At 36.0% G+C, this 15,452-nt stretch overlaps 1 protein-coding gene across 2 annotated transcripts in view; it reads left to right on the top strand.

The window, feature by feature from the left end:
• Positions 1-15,452, top strand: part of LOC123564587 (peptidyl-prolyl cis-trans isomerase-like) — an 83,115-nt gene that overhangs the window by 22,564 nt on the left and 45,099 nt on the right. For both annotated transcript variants that reach the window (XM_053537233.1, XM_053537232.1), the window contains exons 2-3: positions 1,319-1,349; positions 10,328-10,513. In XM_053537233.1, coding sequence (XP_053393208.1) covers positions 1,319-1,349; positions 10,328-10,513 — 217 coding nt within the window. The remainder of the gene's footprint in view (positions 1-1,318; positions 1,350-10,327; positions 10,514-15,452) is intronic.

Here is a 15,452-nt window from a genome sequence, read left to right on the forward strand (position 1 = left end):
GGTCACCAGGCCAAATAAAAGGAAAAGCTGAATGCTGTAGAGGCCGCATTTATGACTGTATCTTCATGAAACATGGTCAGAGAGCTAATGTTGATGATCTTAAGGTCCAGTTTGAATCTGGGTCATGTCAGGTCAAAAACTAGGTCACCAGGTCAAATTCAAGGAAAAGCTAGTTAACACTTAAGAGGCCACATTTATGACCATATCTTAATGAACCTTGGTCAGAATGTTAATCTTGATGATCTTTAGGCCAAGTTTAAATCTGGGTCAGGTGGGGTCAAAAACTAGGTCACTAGGTCAAATCAAAGGAAAAACTTGTTAACACTCTAGAGGCCACATTTATGATCATATCTTAATGAAACTTGGTCAAAATGTTAATCTTGATGATCTATAGCTCAAGTTCAAATCTGGGTTAGGTGGGATCAGAAACTAGGTCACCAGGTCAAATCTAAGGAAAAGCTTGTTAGCCCTGTAGAGGCCACATTTATGACTATATCTTCATGAAAGTTAGTCAGAATGTTAATCTTGATGATCTTTAGGACAAGTTCAAATCTTGGTCATGTCGATCAAAAACTAGGTCACCAGGTCAAATCAAAGAAAAAGCTAGTTAACAGAAACTTGGTCAGAATGTTAATCTTGATGCTCTTTAGGTCTTGTTTAAATCTGGGTCAGGTGGGATCAAAAACTAGGTCACTAGGTCATGTCAAAGGAAAAGCTTGTTAACACTCTAGAAGCCATATTTATGACTGTATCTTCATGAAACTTAAGTCAAAATGTTAAACTTGATGATCTTTAGGTCAAGCTTGAATCTGGGTCATGTTGGTTCAAAAACTAGGTCACGGGGTCAAATCAAAGGAATAGCTAGTTAACACTTTAGAGGCCACATTTATGACCATATCTTAATAAAACTTGGTCAGAATGTTAATCTTGATGATCTTTAGGTCAATAGGTCAAGTGAGCAATACAGGGCCTTCATGGCCCTCTTGTTTAATTTAGGCCTAAGGTGGATACTCCGCCCCAAAGTCTAGTCCGTTCCTGCACGGTAAGGGTTAATCACTGTGTCAAAAGCTGTTGGAGCAGGGGCGGCAAACTCAATTGTCCGTATTGCCCAGGTTGTCCCAAAGCTTGTACGGACAAGTACAATATAGCAATTGACAAAAACGGACAAGCAAGTCAAAATCAGATTTCGCCACCCCTGTGGAGATAGCATGCATTTGGAATATGCACCAACAAAGCTGTGTATTTGTAATAAAAAAATCTTTTCATTTGTATCTGCCAAAAGTTTAAATGAGGTTTTTTTTTGTTGTTTTTTTTTCAGTTGAGGGCAGATGTTGTGCCTAAAACAGCTGGTAAGTAATTATAATGAATTGATAATTATGCAGTATACTGGTTTCAAAACTGCTGGACTAACTTCAGTGTATATTCTCAAACTTAAATTTTGAAGTAGTTTTAAAGTCAAACTGTGTTACACATGCTTACAGATTTTATACACTTTTTAGCTCATCTGATTTTTTGAAAAAAAATGATGAGTTATTGTCATCACTTGAGCGGTTGTCGGCGTCGGCGTTGCCTGGTTAAGTTTTATGTTTAGGTCAGCTTTTCCCCTAAACTATAAAAGGGTTTTGTTTGGGGGAAATTGGAAAACTTTTTTCACCATATAAGCTGACCCTGTATAGCAAAAAACAAACTCCATTTGCTTTTTGCAAGTTTTTAACCCCCTTTTTGTATTAAAAAATATCGGGTTTTCCCTTGGGTTAATTTTTTATTTTTGGGTCAGTTTTTTCCCAAAACTATAAAATTTTTTGTTTTTGAAATTTGGGGAATACTTGTTCACCTTTCTTAAGCAGACCCTGTACATGAAGAAACAAAATCCATCTTGTTTTTTTAAAAGAATTTTTGCCCTTTTGGATTTAAAGAAAAACAGTTTTTTTGGGTTAAATTTTTTATGTTTAGGTCAGCTTTTATCTAAACTATCAAACCCTTTGCTTTAGAATTGAAACACTTTTTTCACCACCCATAACTGACCCTGTACAGCAAAAAAACTTAACCCCCACCCTCTTTCGCAAGATTTAGGCCCCCTTTTTTGGGACTTGAAAAATCAGTTTTTTTTTTTGGTTAAAATTTTTAATTTTTGGGGTAAACTTTTTCTCTTAAACTATCAAAGTTTTCCCTTTAAAATTGAAACCACTTGTTAAACCATCATAAGCTGCCCCTGTACAGCAACCCAACATAACCCCAAATCCTGCTTTTTGCAATAATTTTTCCCCCTTTTTGGACTTAGAAAATATTTTTTTGGGTTTGAGAAAAAATTTTTAAAGTAACTTTTCTCATAAATTCAAAGCTTTTTGTTTTAAAACTTGAAAAGGGGGTTTTTCACCACCCAAAAGGACACTGTACATCAAAAAACCCAAATCTTCCTGCTTTTTGCAAAATAGGCCCCTTTTTTAAGACTTAGAAAATATTTAGATTCCAAAAGTTTCTTTTTAATACAAAAAAAAATCAGATAGCCCGTCAGAAACCCCCCGGGTTTTGTTTCTTGTTAAAACTTTTATGGGGGTTTAAAAAAATTTGAATACCTAAGAAGATTTTTAACAGGGATTTTTATTTTAGCACTATTTTGCCGGGAAAATTTTTGATTTGAACATCTGAATGTAAAATAAATTTAGTTTTTTTATGGGGCAGGTCCCCCCCCATCTACAAAAAAAATTTAAATTTAAATTTTGGGTGCCCAAGGTGTTTCTTTTAAAATCGCCATTTAAACTCTTCCCTTTTAAAAATGAACAAATAAAAACTGTTTAACTTCATGCAAAAAGATATCCCACTGATCCACGGGACACACGGGTCGGACCCCAAAACCGTTTTTGACCCTCCAAACTTGGTATGTTTTTAAATAATCCCTAAAAAAATACTGCCAAAAGAATTGGCGGGGGCTGAGGAGGGGGGGGGCCCTGACCAAAAGGTTGTGCATGATCCATATCAAGAGCCGATAAAAATTCCAAATTTGATTTTAAATCCCTAAATTGTGGGGCTGCCCCAATTTTCAAATTTTTCAACCCCCCAATTAAATTTAAAATTTTTTTCGGACAGTTTTTCCTTTAGTTGCATGCAGCATGGGCACTTGAAAGCATTTTCCACTTCCTTTAAATTTTAAAAATTAACAAAAAAATTTTCGCTTATTCTCTTAAACCCAAAAGTTTTAAAGGGGGATGCCCAAACACAGCATGCCAGTCAAGCATTTAATGTTGTCACGTAATTTGATGTAGTTTGTATTATATTTACATATTTTTCTGTAGAAAAAAGTGAATTTACCAGATCAACTTAACATTCCCTTATCTACATTATAGTTCCATTGACTTTTGATATGTGAAGAAGTAAGATTTATTGAACACCCCTCATCATGGTGCTGTGATTTTCCCACATTGAAAGTTTTCTCTTTTCTATTGCAATTAGGCAAAATTTGTCGGTTTAGATTAGACCTGTGCACTTTATAAAAAGTTTTTTAAGTTTTTTTAAACACTGAATTTTGCTTTTGCCTTATATTTCTGCTTCCTTGTACTTAGCAAGACATGTACTATTGTTAACATTATTATTATGCCCCCCTTAAAGAAGGAGGGGTATATTGTTTTGCAGATGGCGGCCGGTATGTAGACCAATCCCTTTCCGGATGATAACCAAGAACGCTTTTGGCCCCAGGATCAAAAGTGATAGGAAGTTGGTCATCACCTGCGGGGACCCCAAATTTTATTTTTAGGTCAGTATGTTTAAAGTTCAAAAGGGCAAAAGTGCCCAGAAAGTTAAATGGGTTTCCCGGGTGATAATGAAAGAAAAGCTTGGGCCCAGGATCAGGGAAAAAAAAAATAGGGAGATTGATCATGACCAGAGGACCCCTAATTTATTTTGAGGTCATTTGGTTCAAAGTTCAAGGTCAGATTGGCCCGGGAAAAGTTAACGGTTTCTGGACGATAACTTGAGAAAACCCTTTGGGGGAAAGGGGCTGGGAAAAATGATAGAGAGGTTTTAACTGACCAGCAGATGACCCCCCATTGGGTTTGAGGGGCATTTGGTCCCAAAATTCAAGGCCCGATTAGCCGGGAAAAAGTTTAACGGTTTCTGGGCGATAAATTCAAAACGCTTGGGCCAAGGGAAAGACAGATGATAGAGGGTTCAAACATGACCCCCGGGTGACCCCTATTGAAATTTTAAAAGGTTTTTAAGGGCAAAGGGAAGGTTAAAAGTGACCCGGAACATTTTTAACCCCTTTTTCCCGACAATAAATTGAGAACGGGTTGGGGGCCCAGGATCATGGGAAAAATGATAGGGAGGTTGGTCATGACCTGTAGATGGCCCCGTTTGATTTTGAGGTCCCGTAGGAAAGGGGCAAGGGGCACATTGACCCGGAAAAAGTTAATCCCCTTTTGGATGTACCTTTAGAAACCCCTTGGGCCTAGGATCAAATAAATTAATAAGGAGGTTTTCCTGACCAGCCCTGGGCCCCTATTGATTTTGAGGGCAAAAGGGGCAAAGGTCAATGCACATTGAACCGAACAGTAGAATTTTTGTTTACAGTGGGGCAAATAATTCCTGTTCCATGTCAAAATTTTGAATTCATTAAGGGGGGTATTTGTGTTCGTGAGCTCTTGTTACATTTTGGGAAAAGAGTGTGATATTACTTATCCACCAGTTCTGTATACTTTAGAAATAAGCACTCTTGTGGGCAATGCATAGGTGGCACTTATTTTAAACACTATACATTCTGTAATAGCGTGGACAGATCAAAGATTTCTAATACTTGTGTGCTTGCTAAAATGTGAAGAGACCTCAGAAAATGGAGACCCCCTTTTCCGTTGTTGGAACCAGAAAAGTTTTTTTGGTTTAAGGGAAAGAGGGAATAAGTTTAAAGATTAATTTTTCTTTCCCAACTGGCCCCCCCGCCTTAGTGAAATATTAAAATTTTTCTCCTTGGTGACAATATTTTTCAAAAATCACTCTTAAAAAAAACAAATTCGGTGTTTTTAACCCAAATACAGAGATCCAGAAATTCCCTCGGGACGGGACATGAACCCGGAAAAATTGGGGATGCGGGCCGCCGTTTCTTAATCGGATGCAGTCCAACTGACCGGCATTTATCGTACCCAGAGAACAGCAACATCTCGGACAACATATCAAAATGGCGTCTCTAACATACGCCGGGGCAGAACCCGGGAAAGAAACGTGAATTAACGCCCGGTAGTCGTAGTGAAAAAAAAATTTTTTTTTCGAAAATTTAAAAAGGGGTTTACTGAACCCTTAACTAGAAATGGACTAAAATCCACCAAGGGTTTATTTGATGGAGGAAAGAAATATAAGCGGTGCACTGACATTTTTTTTTTAGTCCGGGATAAATTTTTTCCCGTCCCCGGTAGATTTTTTTTGGCATAGCTGGAAATGGGAAAGTTGGCCATTTTTTTTACTTTCCTGAAATTTTTGCATGTATTTTATAGCTTGCATTCCCTTACTTGAAGACCAGTAGCATAACTTTGGCTTCGCAACCCTGTGGGTTCACAACTCTGTGGGATAGGAAAAATGCCCTTTCAAAATTGTTAGGAGGAGATGCTGGATGGAATGGACATTCTTTATACATAAGTTATAAGGATCAAAAGATGTTACACTAAGCCATGTATAGAATATTACAAATACTACAAATGAAATCTTTAGTTTGTTCCATGCAAACACATTTTTCAGTAGTTTCGGACACTGTGTTAATAACAATATGATAACTAGCTGCTTTAAGTGTGTATTTATTGTGTGACTGCTTGTGTTTCTTTGCAATTTTCCTGGTATAGTAAACATGAATTTTATGCTTTGTTTCTTAACCATGTTAATTGGTGTAAATTTCTGGTAAGTGTGAAATGCCTAGACCTGAAGGAAAAATTTATTTGGAAAATTTGAGACTGTCCTCTGTTGGCTATTTGAGGTGTCTTACTGCAAAGCTGGATAAAGATGGGTAGAATTTGTTGTTGAGATTCCAGGCTTAGCCTAGGTATTTTTTTTTTGCGACTTTAGGAAATCACTACTCTTGATTTCAGTAGAATAATGTTATTTTGACATGTTTAATGCAAATGTTTAATGCTGCAACCAACAATCAATGTGGAACAGTCACAATTCAACCCAATTGGACTCAAAATATGATGGATGGGACAATTGAGGTCTGGGGTTTAATGTTGTTGTTTTTTTCTGAAGGAAGAAGTAATGAAAATACTGTAGATTTAAAACCGATTAATAATAATAAAAATAAAAGAAAACAGGACTATTGTATCACTTAATTAAAATGAGATCAGAGTATTGGTAAGAAGACAGTGATGTAAAAAAAACCGAAACATGTTTGCAGGGGTAAAATTTGCAACATTTCTACTACAAAAAGTACACGGGGTTCCCCTGTCGGCGAAAATGGCGCCAAATGCGAAAAAATAAAAATTCTGGCGTAAAAAATCTTCAATTGGCAATTTCATTGGCCCCTACAAGATAATCCGATCTGCTCTTCTGATCTTTCTCAATGAGCAATAAGGATTACCCGATATTTAAACCTACACGATGACAAAACACAACGGTCAATTTTCGATTTTTCACCTCGGGGCTAATTTAAAAATTCCCCCCAGTATAGAGCGTTTTTCCAATAAAAAGGATTACAGTCAACCTATTCGCCCAAAATTTTTCCCCCCTACTTTCACGAAAGCAAATGAAACAAAAATTAGCTGCGTGCTTCGTCTAATGCACCACCTTTTTTATGATGCAAAAAACGCGAGATAAATTTACAGGTTATGTTAATGACAATCCGATTGGCCGAAGTAATTGAGACCGAGAAGATGACAGAAATAATGACACGTCAAAGCGCGATCAAAAGATAACACATATTCTCCGACCGTAAATAGATAAATTTTGCACAAGCGTTATTAAATTAAATCTACGCGTTCGTAAATTTCAGTTGCGTTCGTATAATTTCAATCGGAGAATTTTTGAGATACAAATGAACTAAAGCAGTTCTTTTGGTTCTTTTACGTGCCCCACGTTAAGCATTGATACATGGGGGATAATTTTAAAAAGCTCAACCCCAGAGCTTCAAAACAAAGTGCTAATAATACCTGTAGGTGGTATTTTCGCTATACATTATTATCGCATAGTGCGGCAATTTTCCTTTGATCTTTGCAGCATGTTATAACATAGTAACACACATTATTACTATAAAACTGTGCTGATATCTTACAAAACTGTTGCGATATATATCAACACGGAAATCTCTATGGAGTTCCATAAGAGAAAAAGTGTTCCGATATATATCAGCACAGTAAAACTGTTCCGATATATATTGGAACACTTTTTCTCTTTGAGGTCCTATCAAGGGAGTAAAATTTTTTCTTTTCAAAGAAAGATGATTTTAGCTCCAATTTACATTTCACAGAGAAAGAATTGTCACAAAACACCTACATTTATAAAGTAAAAGAATAAATAAACTAGATTATTTCAAAACTTGATAGTCATTGCCAAATTCAGAAATACATGAAATATATGAAATTCTGAATTTCTCAATTTCTTTTCTTTGATTTTTTTTACAAACAAAACAACAAGTTTTACAATATGTCTGGCCAATGAAATGCAAAGATTTAAAACCAATGCAGAAATTTGTTGGGTACTTTTAATCTGGGAACACATTTTTAAAAACAGAAGTTTTAGTGTTTCAATCAGCGAGGCGCAGAAAGGGAATCAAAATAGTAAAAATAATAATAAACAAATTTAAATGAAAATAATATAAAATTTTAATGAAAAAACTATGCGTTTAAAACAGTTATAATAGTATGCTCGTGTTTTTCCAGGATATATCAGAGCTAGGGGTAATCTCTTTATTTTTCTCTTCACATATCTGTCTCGGTCTACCCCCTCACGATATGTGCAGAGAAAATACCCTCGATGTACCCCTAGCTCTGATATATCCTGGTAAACACTCTCACACATACTATAACTATTAGTATGTATGAAAGGAAAATAGAAATTTAGTTATATATATAAAATGAAACTTAAGCATTTTAAAAAAGCTTTGAAAAGTTAAAAATAATATAAAAACAACACTGTTTTTGATAATGACCAAAAATTAATTTTTGAAATAAAAAGTTAAAAGAAAAAGAGATAAATATTCATGTTTTAAAACATCTATTTAGTGAAAATGACCATTAAAGGGAGATAATTAAAAATTGCAAACTATATAAAGGGATAATTTTATAGATTGAGCAATTATTTTGTTTAGAAATGTTCTGAAAATGGTTGAGAAGATTAAAAGCTTTTTTTTGATTCAGTGTGATTTTAGGATAAATATTCTGTTTTAAAAAACATCTATTAGTGAAAATGACCCTAAAGGGGGGTTATTAAAAATGGCAAACTATATGAAGGGATAATTTTATAGAGGGAGCAATTACTTTTGTTTATTTTGTTCTTGAAAATGTTGAGAAGATTAAAAACTTTTTTGATTCAATGTGAATTAGGATAAAATTCATTTTTTAAAAAAACATCTATTTAGTGACAATGACCCTTAAACGGAGAAAATTTAAAAAAAGGAAAAACTAATAAAGGGATGATTTATAGATTGAGCAATTACTTTTGTTTAGAAAATGTTCTTGAAAATGGTTGAGAAGATTAAAAACTATTTTTGATTTAATGTGATATTTAATATGATAGACTGATTCGAGAGCAAATTGCATGGTTACTGTAAAGAACCAAATGAAAAAGAGATTGAAAAAGAAAATGGTATGTCGCCCATCACAGACTATTGGCTCCAAGTTGAGAGCCACTGGCGCAAACTTTTCCTGATTGGCGAATTTGTTGGCACAAAGTGAAATTGACCCAGAGGAAACCCTGAGCTAGTGCCCTTTTTGTTCACTAGCTAAAATGAAAAGCTACCAGCTAATGTTAAACAATAATATTTAATAACTTTATTAATATTTTGTTTCCCAAAACCTACTGATTATCTGTAAGTAGCCAGTCACACAAAAAAGAACTATTAGCTTAAAATAGCTAGTGCTATTTTTATCCACTTACAAGCTAAAGTCTAAGTCTTCCATGTTAACTTGATGCCAGCTGCAGTCATGCATTATATCTGAGTTTTGTTGAACAATGAAATATCATTTATAAACATAAATGATAACATTCCTTTCATGCAGAAAAATGAATATCTGCAGAACCAACTTTAGTAAAGCAGCCCGCCGGCTCAGCTCAGTAGGGAGAGTGTCGGTCTATGGATGGCTGGGTCGCGAGTTCGATCCCCGGGCGGGGCGTATGTTCTCCGTGACGATTTGATAAAAGACATCGTGTCTGAAATCATTCATCCTCCACCTCTGATAATTCATGTGGGGAAGTTGGCAGTTATTTGCGGAGAACAGGTTTGTACTGGTACAGAATCCAGGAACACTGGTTAGGTTAACTGCCCGCCGTTACATGACTGAAATACTGTTGAAAAACGGCGTTAAACCCAAAACCAACAAACAAACAAAAAACTTTATTAAAGCTTTGAAGACATTTGCTTGGTATATAATTGACTAGCTGAAATTAACTAGTACATTCCAAGCCCACTATCTATTCTCAAATTCCACTAGCATTTAGCTTGTATGCTTGTCTAAATTTGAAGCCTGGCTTGTATCATGCTTTCATCAATCTAACCTATATTTATGGTCAGATGTTAGAATTACAGGCAGTCGGGCCACCAGAAACACAACTATTTTTTTTTTTTAGGCCTAAAGACCATCCGTGGAAAATGAAAAAAATTGTCTTTGTAGACAGGTTGTTGCTTTATACAATTTGTTATTAAACCAAAACAAAAATAGCAGCTTTTTTCGAAGGAGGTCTTATACACTAAGAAGTGGTTTTTAGTACAGGTTTGACTGTATATTATTATACAGAAAGTTCTAAATATGTTTGGTTATTGAAATAAATATAAAATTGATATTTGAAGTCTTTGATTTTCTGAAATTTCCCTCCCAAACATGCTAAAGTCTGTCCTGCCAGACTGTTCGGTGGATTTCAGAACCACTAAACTGTGAAGCATCCTGGCATCCAAATAAGCTGCAGTTCGATTACAAACTTTACACTGGGCAATTTTGTACACCACTTTTCCAGTACTGACTGTGTATTCTGTTCCAGTAAAAAGAGGTAGGTGAAACTGGACCAACCAGTCCTCTTTATTTTAACCCATTTTATCCCTATTTGCCTCCCTTTGTGCATTTTTTGACATTTATCTTTGATCAATTCATTTCCTACTAAGATATATATATATATATGAAGATCTTCCCTTTTTTTTTTTTTGTAGAAAACTTCCGTGCATTGTGTACAGGCGAGAAAGGATTTGGCTTCAAAGGCAGCAGTTTCCATCGTGTGATTCCGGGCTTCATGTGCCAGGGTGGTGACTTTACTAATCATAATGGTACTGGTGGCAAGAGCATCTATGGAAATAAATTTGAGGATGAAAACTTCAATTTAAAACACACTGGAGCAGGTATAAAATTATGCAAAAAATGTTACTTGAAATTTGCTTTTGACTGCTGTCAAAGATCCTGGGGATGTTGCCAAAACATTGTAAGGTGTTACACACTTTTGGCAGCAGCAGTGCTGTAAAAGTAGTTATCAATGTAAACTTGCTATAAGGAGCACACAAGTCAAACAATTTGACTATGGTATAATACTTTGGAAATGGGTCTGGTTTGAAAAATGTTCTGCTCTTGAATAACATATACCATTATAAGATAAAATGTGAAAGCCAGATCAGAATAGTTGTAATTATGTCTCCCACCACACAGTGTTCGATAACTGGCCAAATCGTTCCAGGCACTTTGGCATTATGGCCCTTGAATTACCGAAAAATCCTCATTTTGCATGCACTTTAGTGCAGGCAAAATGTACCCTATACTACTAATTAAGGTACGTTTTGCCTGTATTAATTAGTAGTATAGGGTACGTTTTGCCTGCACGAAAGTGCATGCGAAATTATAGTATAGGGTACGTTTTAAGTAAACAGTATATAAAGACTGACTTCCTATTTAGATGATTAGGCAGTTGTGGGAGACATGCGCTTTTCTCAAAAGCATCTCTAGTTGTATTATTTCCAGTCAAGACTGGTATAGTTTAGTTTGTCCATTATGTGTCTACTCTTCTACACCTATAGACAGGATAATATTCATTTTGTTATGTGTGTCTGGACCACTTTTCTGAAACAGCTTATTTCAACCAAACTCTGTAGGGATGCTCAGAACCATGGCTAGTTTCTGCATTTTTTGCATTTTCAGATTGAAATGCATTTTTAGCTCACCTGAGCACGAAATGCTCATGGTAGGCTATTGTGATCATGCAGTTTTCATCGTGTGTCAAGTCTGCCTAGTTTCAGTTGTCAATAATTTCTTTAAACAACATTTTCTCTAAAACCACTGAATCGATGCAGTATATAGGTGAATAAAGCAAAAGTGTGATTTTTAGCTCGACTATTCATAGAATAGTAGAGCTATTGGACTCGCCCATGCGTCGGCATCCGCATCCCGATTTGGTTAAGTTTTTGTATGTAAGCTGGTATCTCAGCAACCACTTTTGGGAATGGATTGAAACTTCAAACACCTATTCACTGTGATAAACTGACTTACATTGCACAGGTTCCATAACTTTATTTTGCTTCTTAACAAAATCATGCCCCTTTTTTGACTTTGAAATTTTTGGTTAAGGTTTTGTATGTAAGCTGGTATCTCAGTAAACACTTGTGGGAATGGATTGAAACTTCACACACTTATTTACTGTGATAACTCTGTTGCTTTTTTTTTCTTCAAAATTATGCCCCTTTTTCGACTTAGAATTTTTTGGTTAAGGTTTTGTATGTAAGCTGGTATCTCAGTACTCACTAATTGGAATGGATTAAAACTTCACACACTTGTTCACTGTCATAATCTGACATGCACAAAGCAGGTCCCATAACTTTATTTTGCTTTTTTACAAAATTATTTCAACATAGAAATTTTTGGTTAGCTCGACTATTCATAGAATAGTAGAGCTATTGGACTCGCCCATGCATCCTTGTCCGTGTCCCGATTTGGTTAAGTTTTTATATGTAAGCTGGTATCTCAGCAACCACTTGGGGGAATGGATTGAAACTTCACACACTTATTCACTGTGATAAACTGACTTACATTGCACAGGTTCCATAACTCTTTTTTGCTTTTTAGCTCGACTATTCGAAGAATAAGTAGAGCTATCCTACTCACCACGGGGTCAGAGTCAGCGTCACACCTTGGTTAAGTTTTTCGTACCAGTCCACATTTTGACAAAGTCTTTTGAAATAAAGCTTTGAAACTTGCAACACTTGTTTACCATTACCATGTCCAGTTATAGGCAAGAGCACATAACTCCATCAACGATTTTGGCTGAATTATGGCCCCTTTTGACTTAGAAATCATGATTAAGTTTTTCGTACCAGTTCATATTTTGACAGTCTTTTGAGATAAAGCTTTGAAACTTTCAACACTTGTTTACCATCACCATGTCCAGTTATAGGCAAGAGTACATAACTCCATCAAAGATTTTGGCTGAATTATGGCCTCTTTTACTTAGAAATCTTGGTAAAGTTTTTCATACCAGTTCATATTTCACAAAGTCTTTTGAGATAAAGCTTTGAAACTTTCAACACTTGTTATCCATCACCATGTCCAGTGACAGCCAAGAGTACATAACTCCATCAAGGATTTTGGCTGAATATGGCCCCTTTTGACTTAGAAATCTTGGTTAAGTTTTTTCGTACCAGTTCATATTTTGTGTAAAGTGTTTGACATATGGCTTTGAAACTTTTATCACTTGTTCAGTATTATAGTCTCTATCTGTAGACAGGAGTACATAACTCTATCATCTATTTTGGCTGAATTATGTCCCTTTTTGGACTTGGAAATTGGTTCTGTTTTCGTACAAGTCCACGTTTTGTCAAAATTATTTGACATAATGGCTTTTAAACTTTGAACACTTGTTTATCATCTTGATTTCCATCTGTAGGCCAGAGTACATAATTCTGACAACTATTTTGGCTGAATTATGGCCCTTTTTGGACTTGGAAATCAGTAAAAGTTTTCGTACCATTCCATATTTTGTTTAAACGGTTTGACTTTGTAACTTTGAACACTTCATTACCATCACGGTCACACATTGCCATTTAGTACAAGACTTATCGAAATCCCCAAAACAAGAACATTGTTTGTCTAATCTATTTTTTTTTTCTTTTGTCTGAAAATCTGTGGTAATATTTTGACCCCATTCTTCAATCAGTTCTTCGAATAGTCGAGCGCGCTGTCATCCGACAGCTCTTGTTTACCAAATTACGCCCCTTTTTTGACTTAGAAATTTTTGGTTAAGGTTTTGTATGTATGCTGGTATCTCAGTAACCACTTGGTGGAATGGATTGAAACTTCACACACTTATTTACTTTGATAAACTGACTTACATTGCACAGGTTCCATAACTCTATTTTGCTTTTTTACAAAATTATGCCCCTTTTTCGACTAAGAATATTTTGGTTAAGGTTTTGTACGAAAGCTGGTATCTCCGTCCTCACTAATTGGAATGGATTGAAACTTCACACACTTGTTCACTGTCCATGATCTGAATGCACAAAGCAGTCCCATAACTTTTTTTTTGCTTTTTTAGCCCACCATCATCAGATGGTGGGCTATTAAAAAACACTCTGCGTCCGTGGGCCGTCCGTCCGTCTTCCGTCCGTCCTCCGTCCGTTCGTTAACAATTTCTCGTTATCGCATCTCCTCAGAAATACTGGGGGGATTTTGACCAGACTTTTCAGAATGAAGTATTTGGTACCCTAGTTGTTTTCCCCCTGAAAATCAGACTGGTTCAACAATTTATGAGTGAGTTATGGCCCTTTGTTTATTTCCATAATTTACATAGATTTATATAGGGAAAAACTTTGAAAATCTTCTTGTCCAAAACCACAGAGCCTAGGGCTTTGATATTTGGTATGAAGCATCATCTAGTGGTCCTCTACCTAGATGTTTTAAATTATTTCCTGGGGTCAAAAATGGCCCGCCCCGGGGGTCACATGGTTTTTATAGACTTATATAGGAAATACTTTGAAAACCTCTTGTCCAAAACCACAGGGCCTAGGGCTTTGATATTTTGTATGTGACTTCATCTAGTGGTCTTCAACTAAGATTTTTCAAATTATCCCCCCAGGGTCAAATATGGCCCCGCCCTGGGGGTCATTTTGGTTTACATAGATTATATAAAGGGGAAAAAATTTGAAAATCTTCTTGTTCCCAAAACCCCAAAGCCTAGGGCTTTGATATTTGTAATGTAGCATCATCTAGTGGTTCTCTACCAAGTTGTTCAAATTATCCCCCCAGGGTCAAATATGGCCCCGCCCCCGGGGGGCACAGGTTCATAAGACTTATATAGGGAAAAGCTTTTAAAATCTTCTTGTCAATAACTACAACATTCAAAAATTTGGAAACCACATGTATATTTTTGAGTGGGAAGTGAACCTTGACATGAGTTGACCTTGATTTTGATCTAGTGACCTACTTTCACATTTCTGTAGCTACAGCCTTCAAATTTGGACCCCATGCATATTTCGTGTTCCGAAATGAAATTTGACCTTGATTTTGACCTAAATGACTACTTTCACATTTCTCAAGCTACAGCCTTTTAAATTTGGACCACATGCATAGTTTTTTTGTACCGAAACAAACTTTGACCTTAACATTGACCTAGTGACCTACTTTCACATTTTTTAAGGTACAGGCTTCAAATTTGGACCACATGCATAGTTTCGTGTTCCGAAATGAAATTTGACCTTGATTTTGACCAAGTGACCTACTTTCACATTTCTCAAGCTACAGCCTTCAAATTTGGGACCCCCTTGCATAGTTTTGTGTACCGAAATGAACTTTGGGCCTTAAATGACCTAGTGACCTACTTTCAATTTTTTTGTAAACTACAGGCTCCAAATTTAGATCACATGCATAGGATTGGTACCGCAACAGACTTTGACCTGACATTGACCTAGGACCTACTTTCACATTTTTTAAGGTACAGGCTTCAAATTTGGACCACATGCATAGATTTGTGTTCTGAAGTGAAATTTGACCTGATTTTGACCTAGGACCTACTTTACATTTCTCAAACTACAGCCATCAAATTTGGACCACTTGCATAGTTTGTGTACCGAAATGAACTTTGACCTTAAGATTTACCTAGTGCCTACTTTCAAAATTTCTCAAACTACCCGCCTTCAAACTTGATGCACGTGCATAGTTTTGTGTACAAAAAAACTTTTCCTTGAATTGATCTAGGACCTACTTTCACATTCTCAAGCTACAGTTTTTCGAATTTGGACCACATGCACAGTGTTGTGTACGGAAATGAAAAATTGACCTTGAGGTAGTCAATAAGTCTTGAAA

The sequence above is a fragment of the Mercenaria mercenaria genome, chromosome 2 (assembly GCF_021730395.1).
Source record: "Mercenaria mercenaria strain notata chromosome 2, MADL_Memer_1, whole genome shotgun sequence".
In the NCBI taxonomy this organism is placed as follows: domain Eukaryota; kingdom Metazoa; phylum Mollusca; class Bivalvia; order Venerida; family Veneridae; genus Mercenaria; species Mercenaria mercenaria.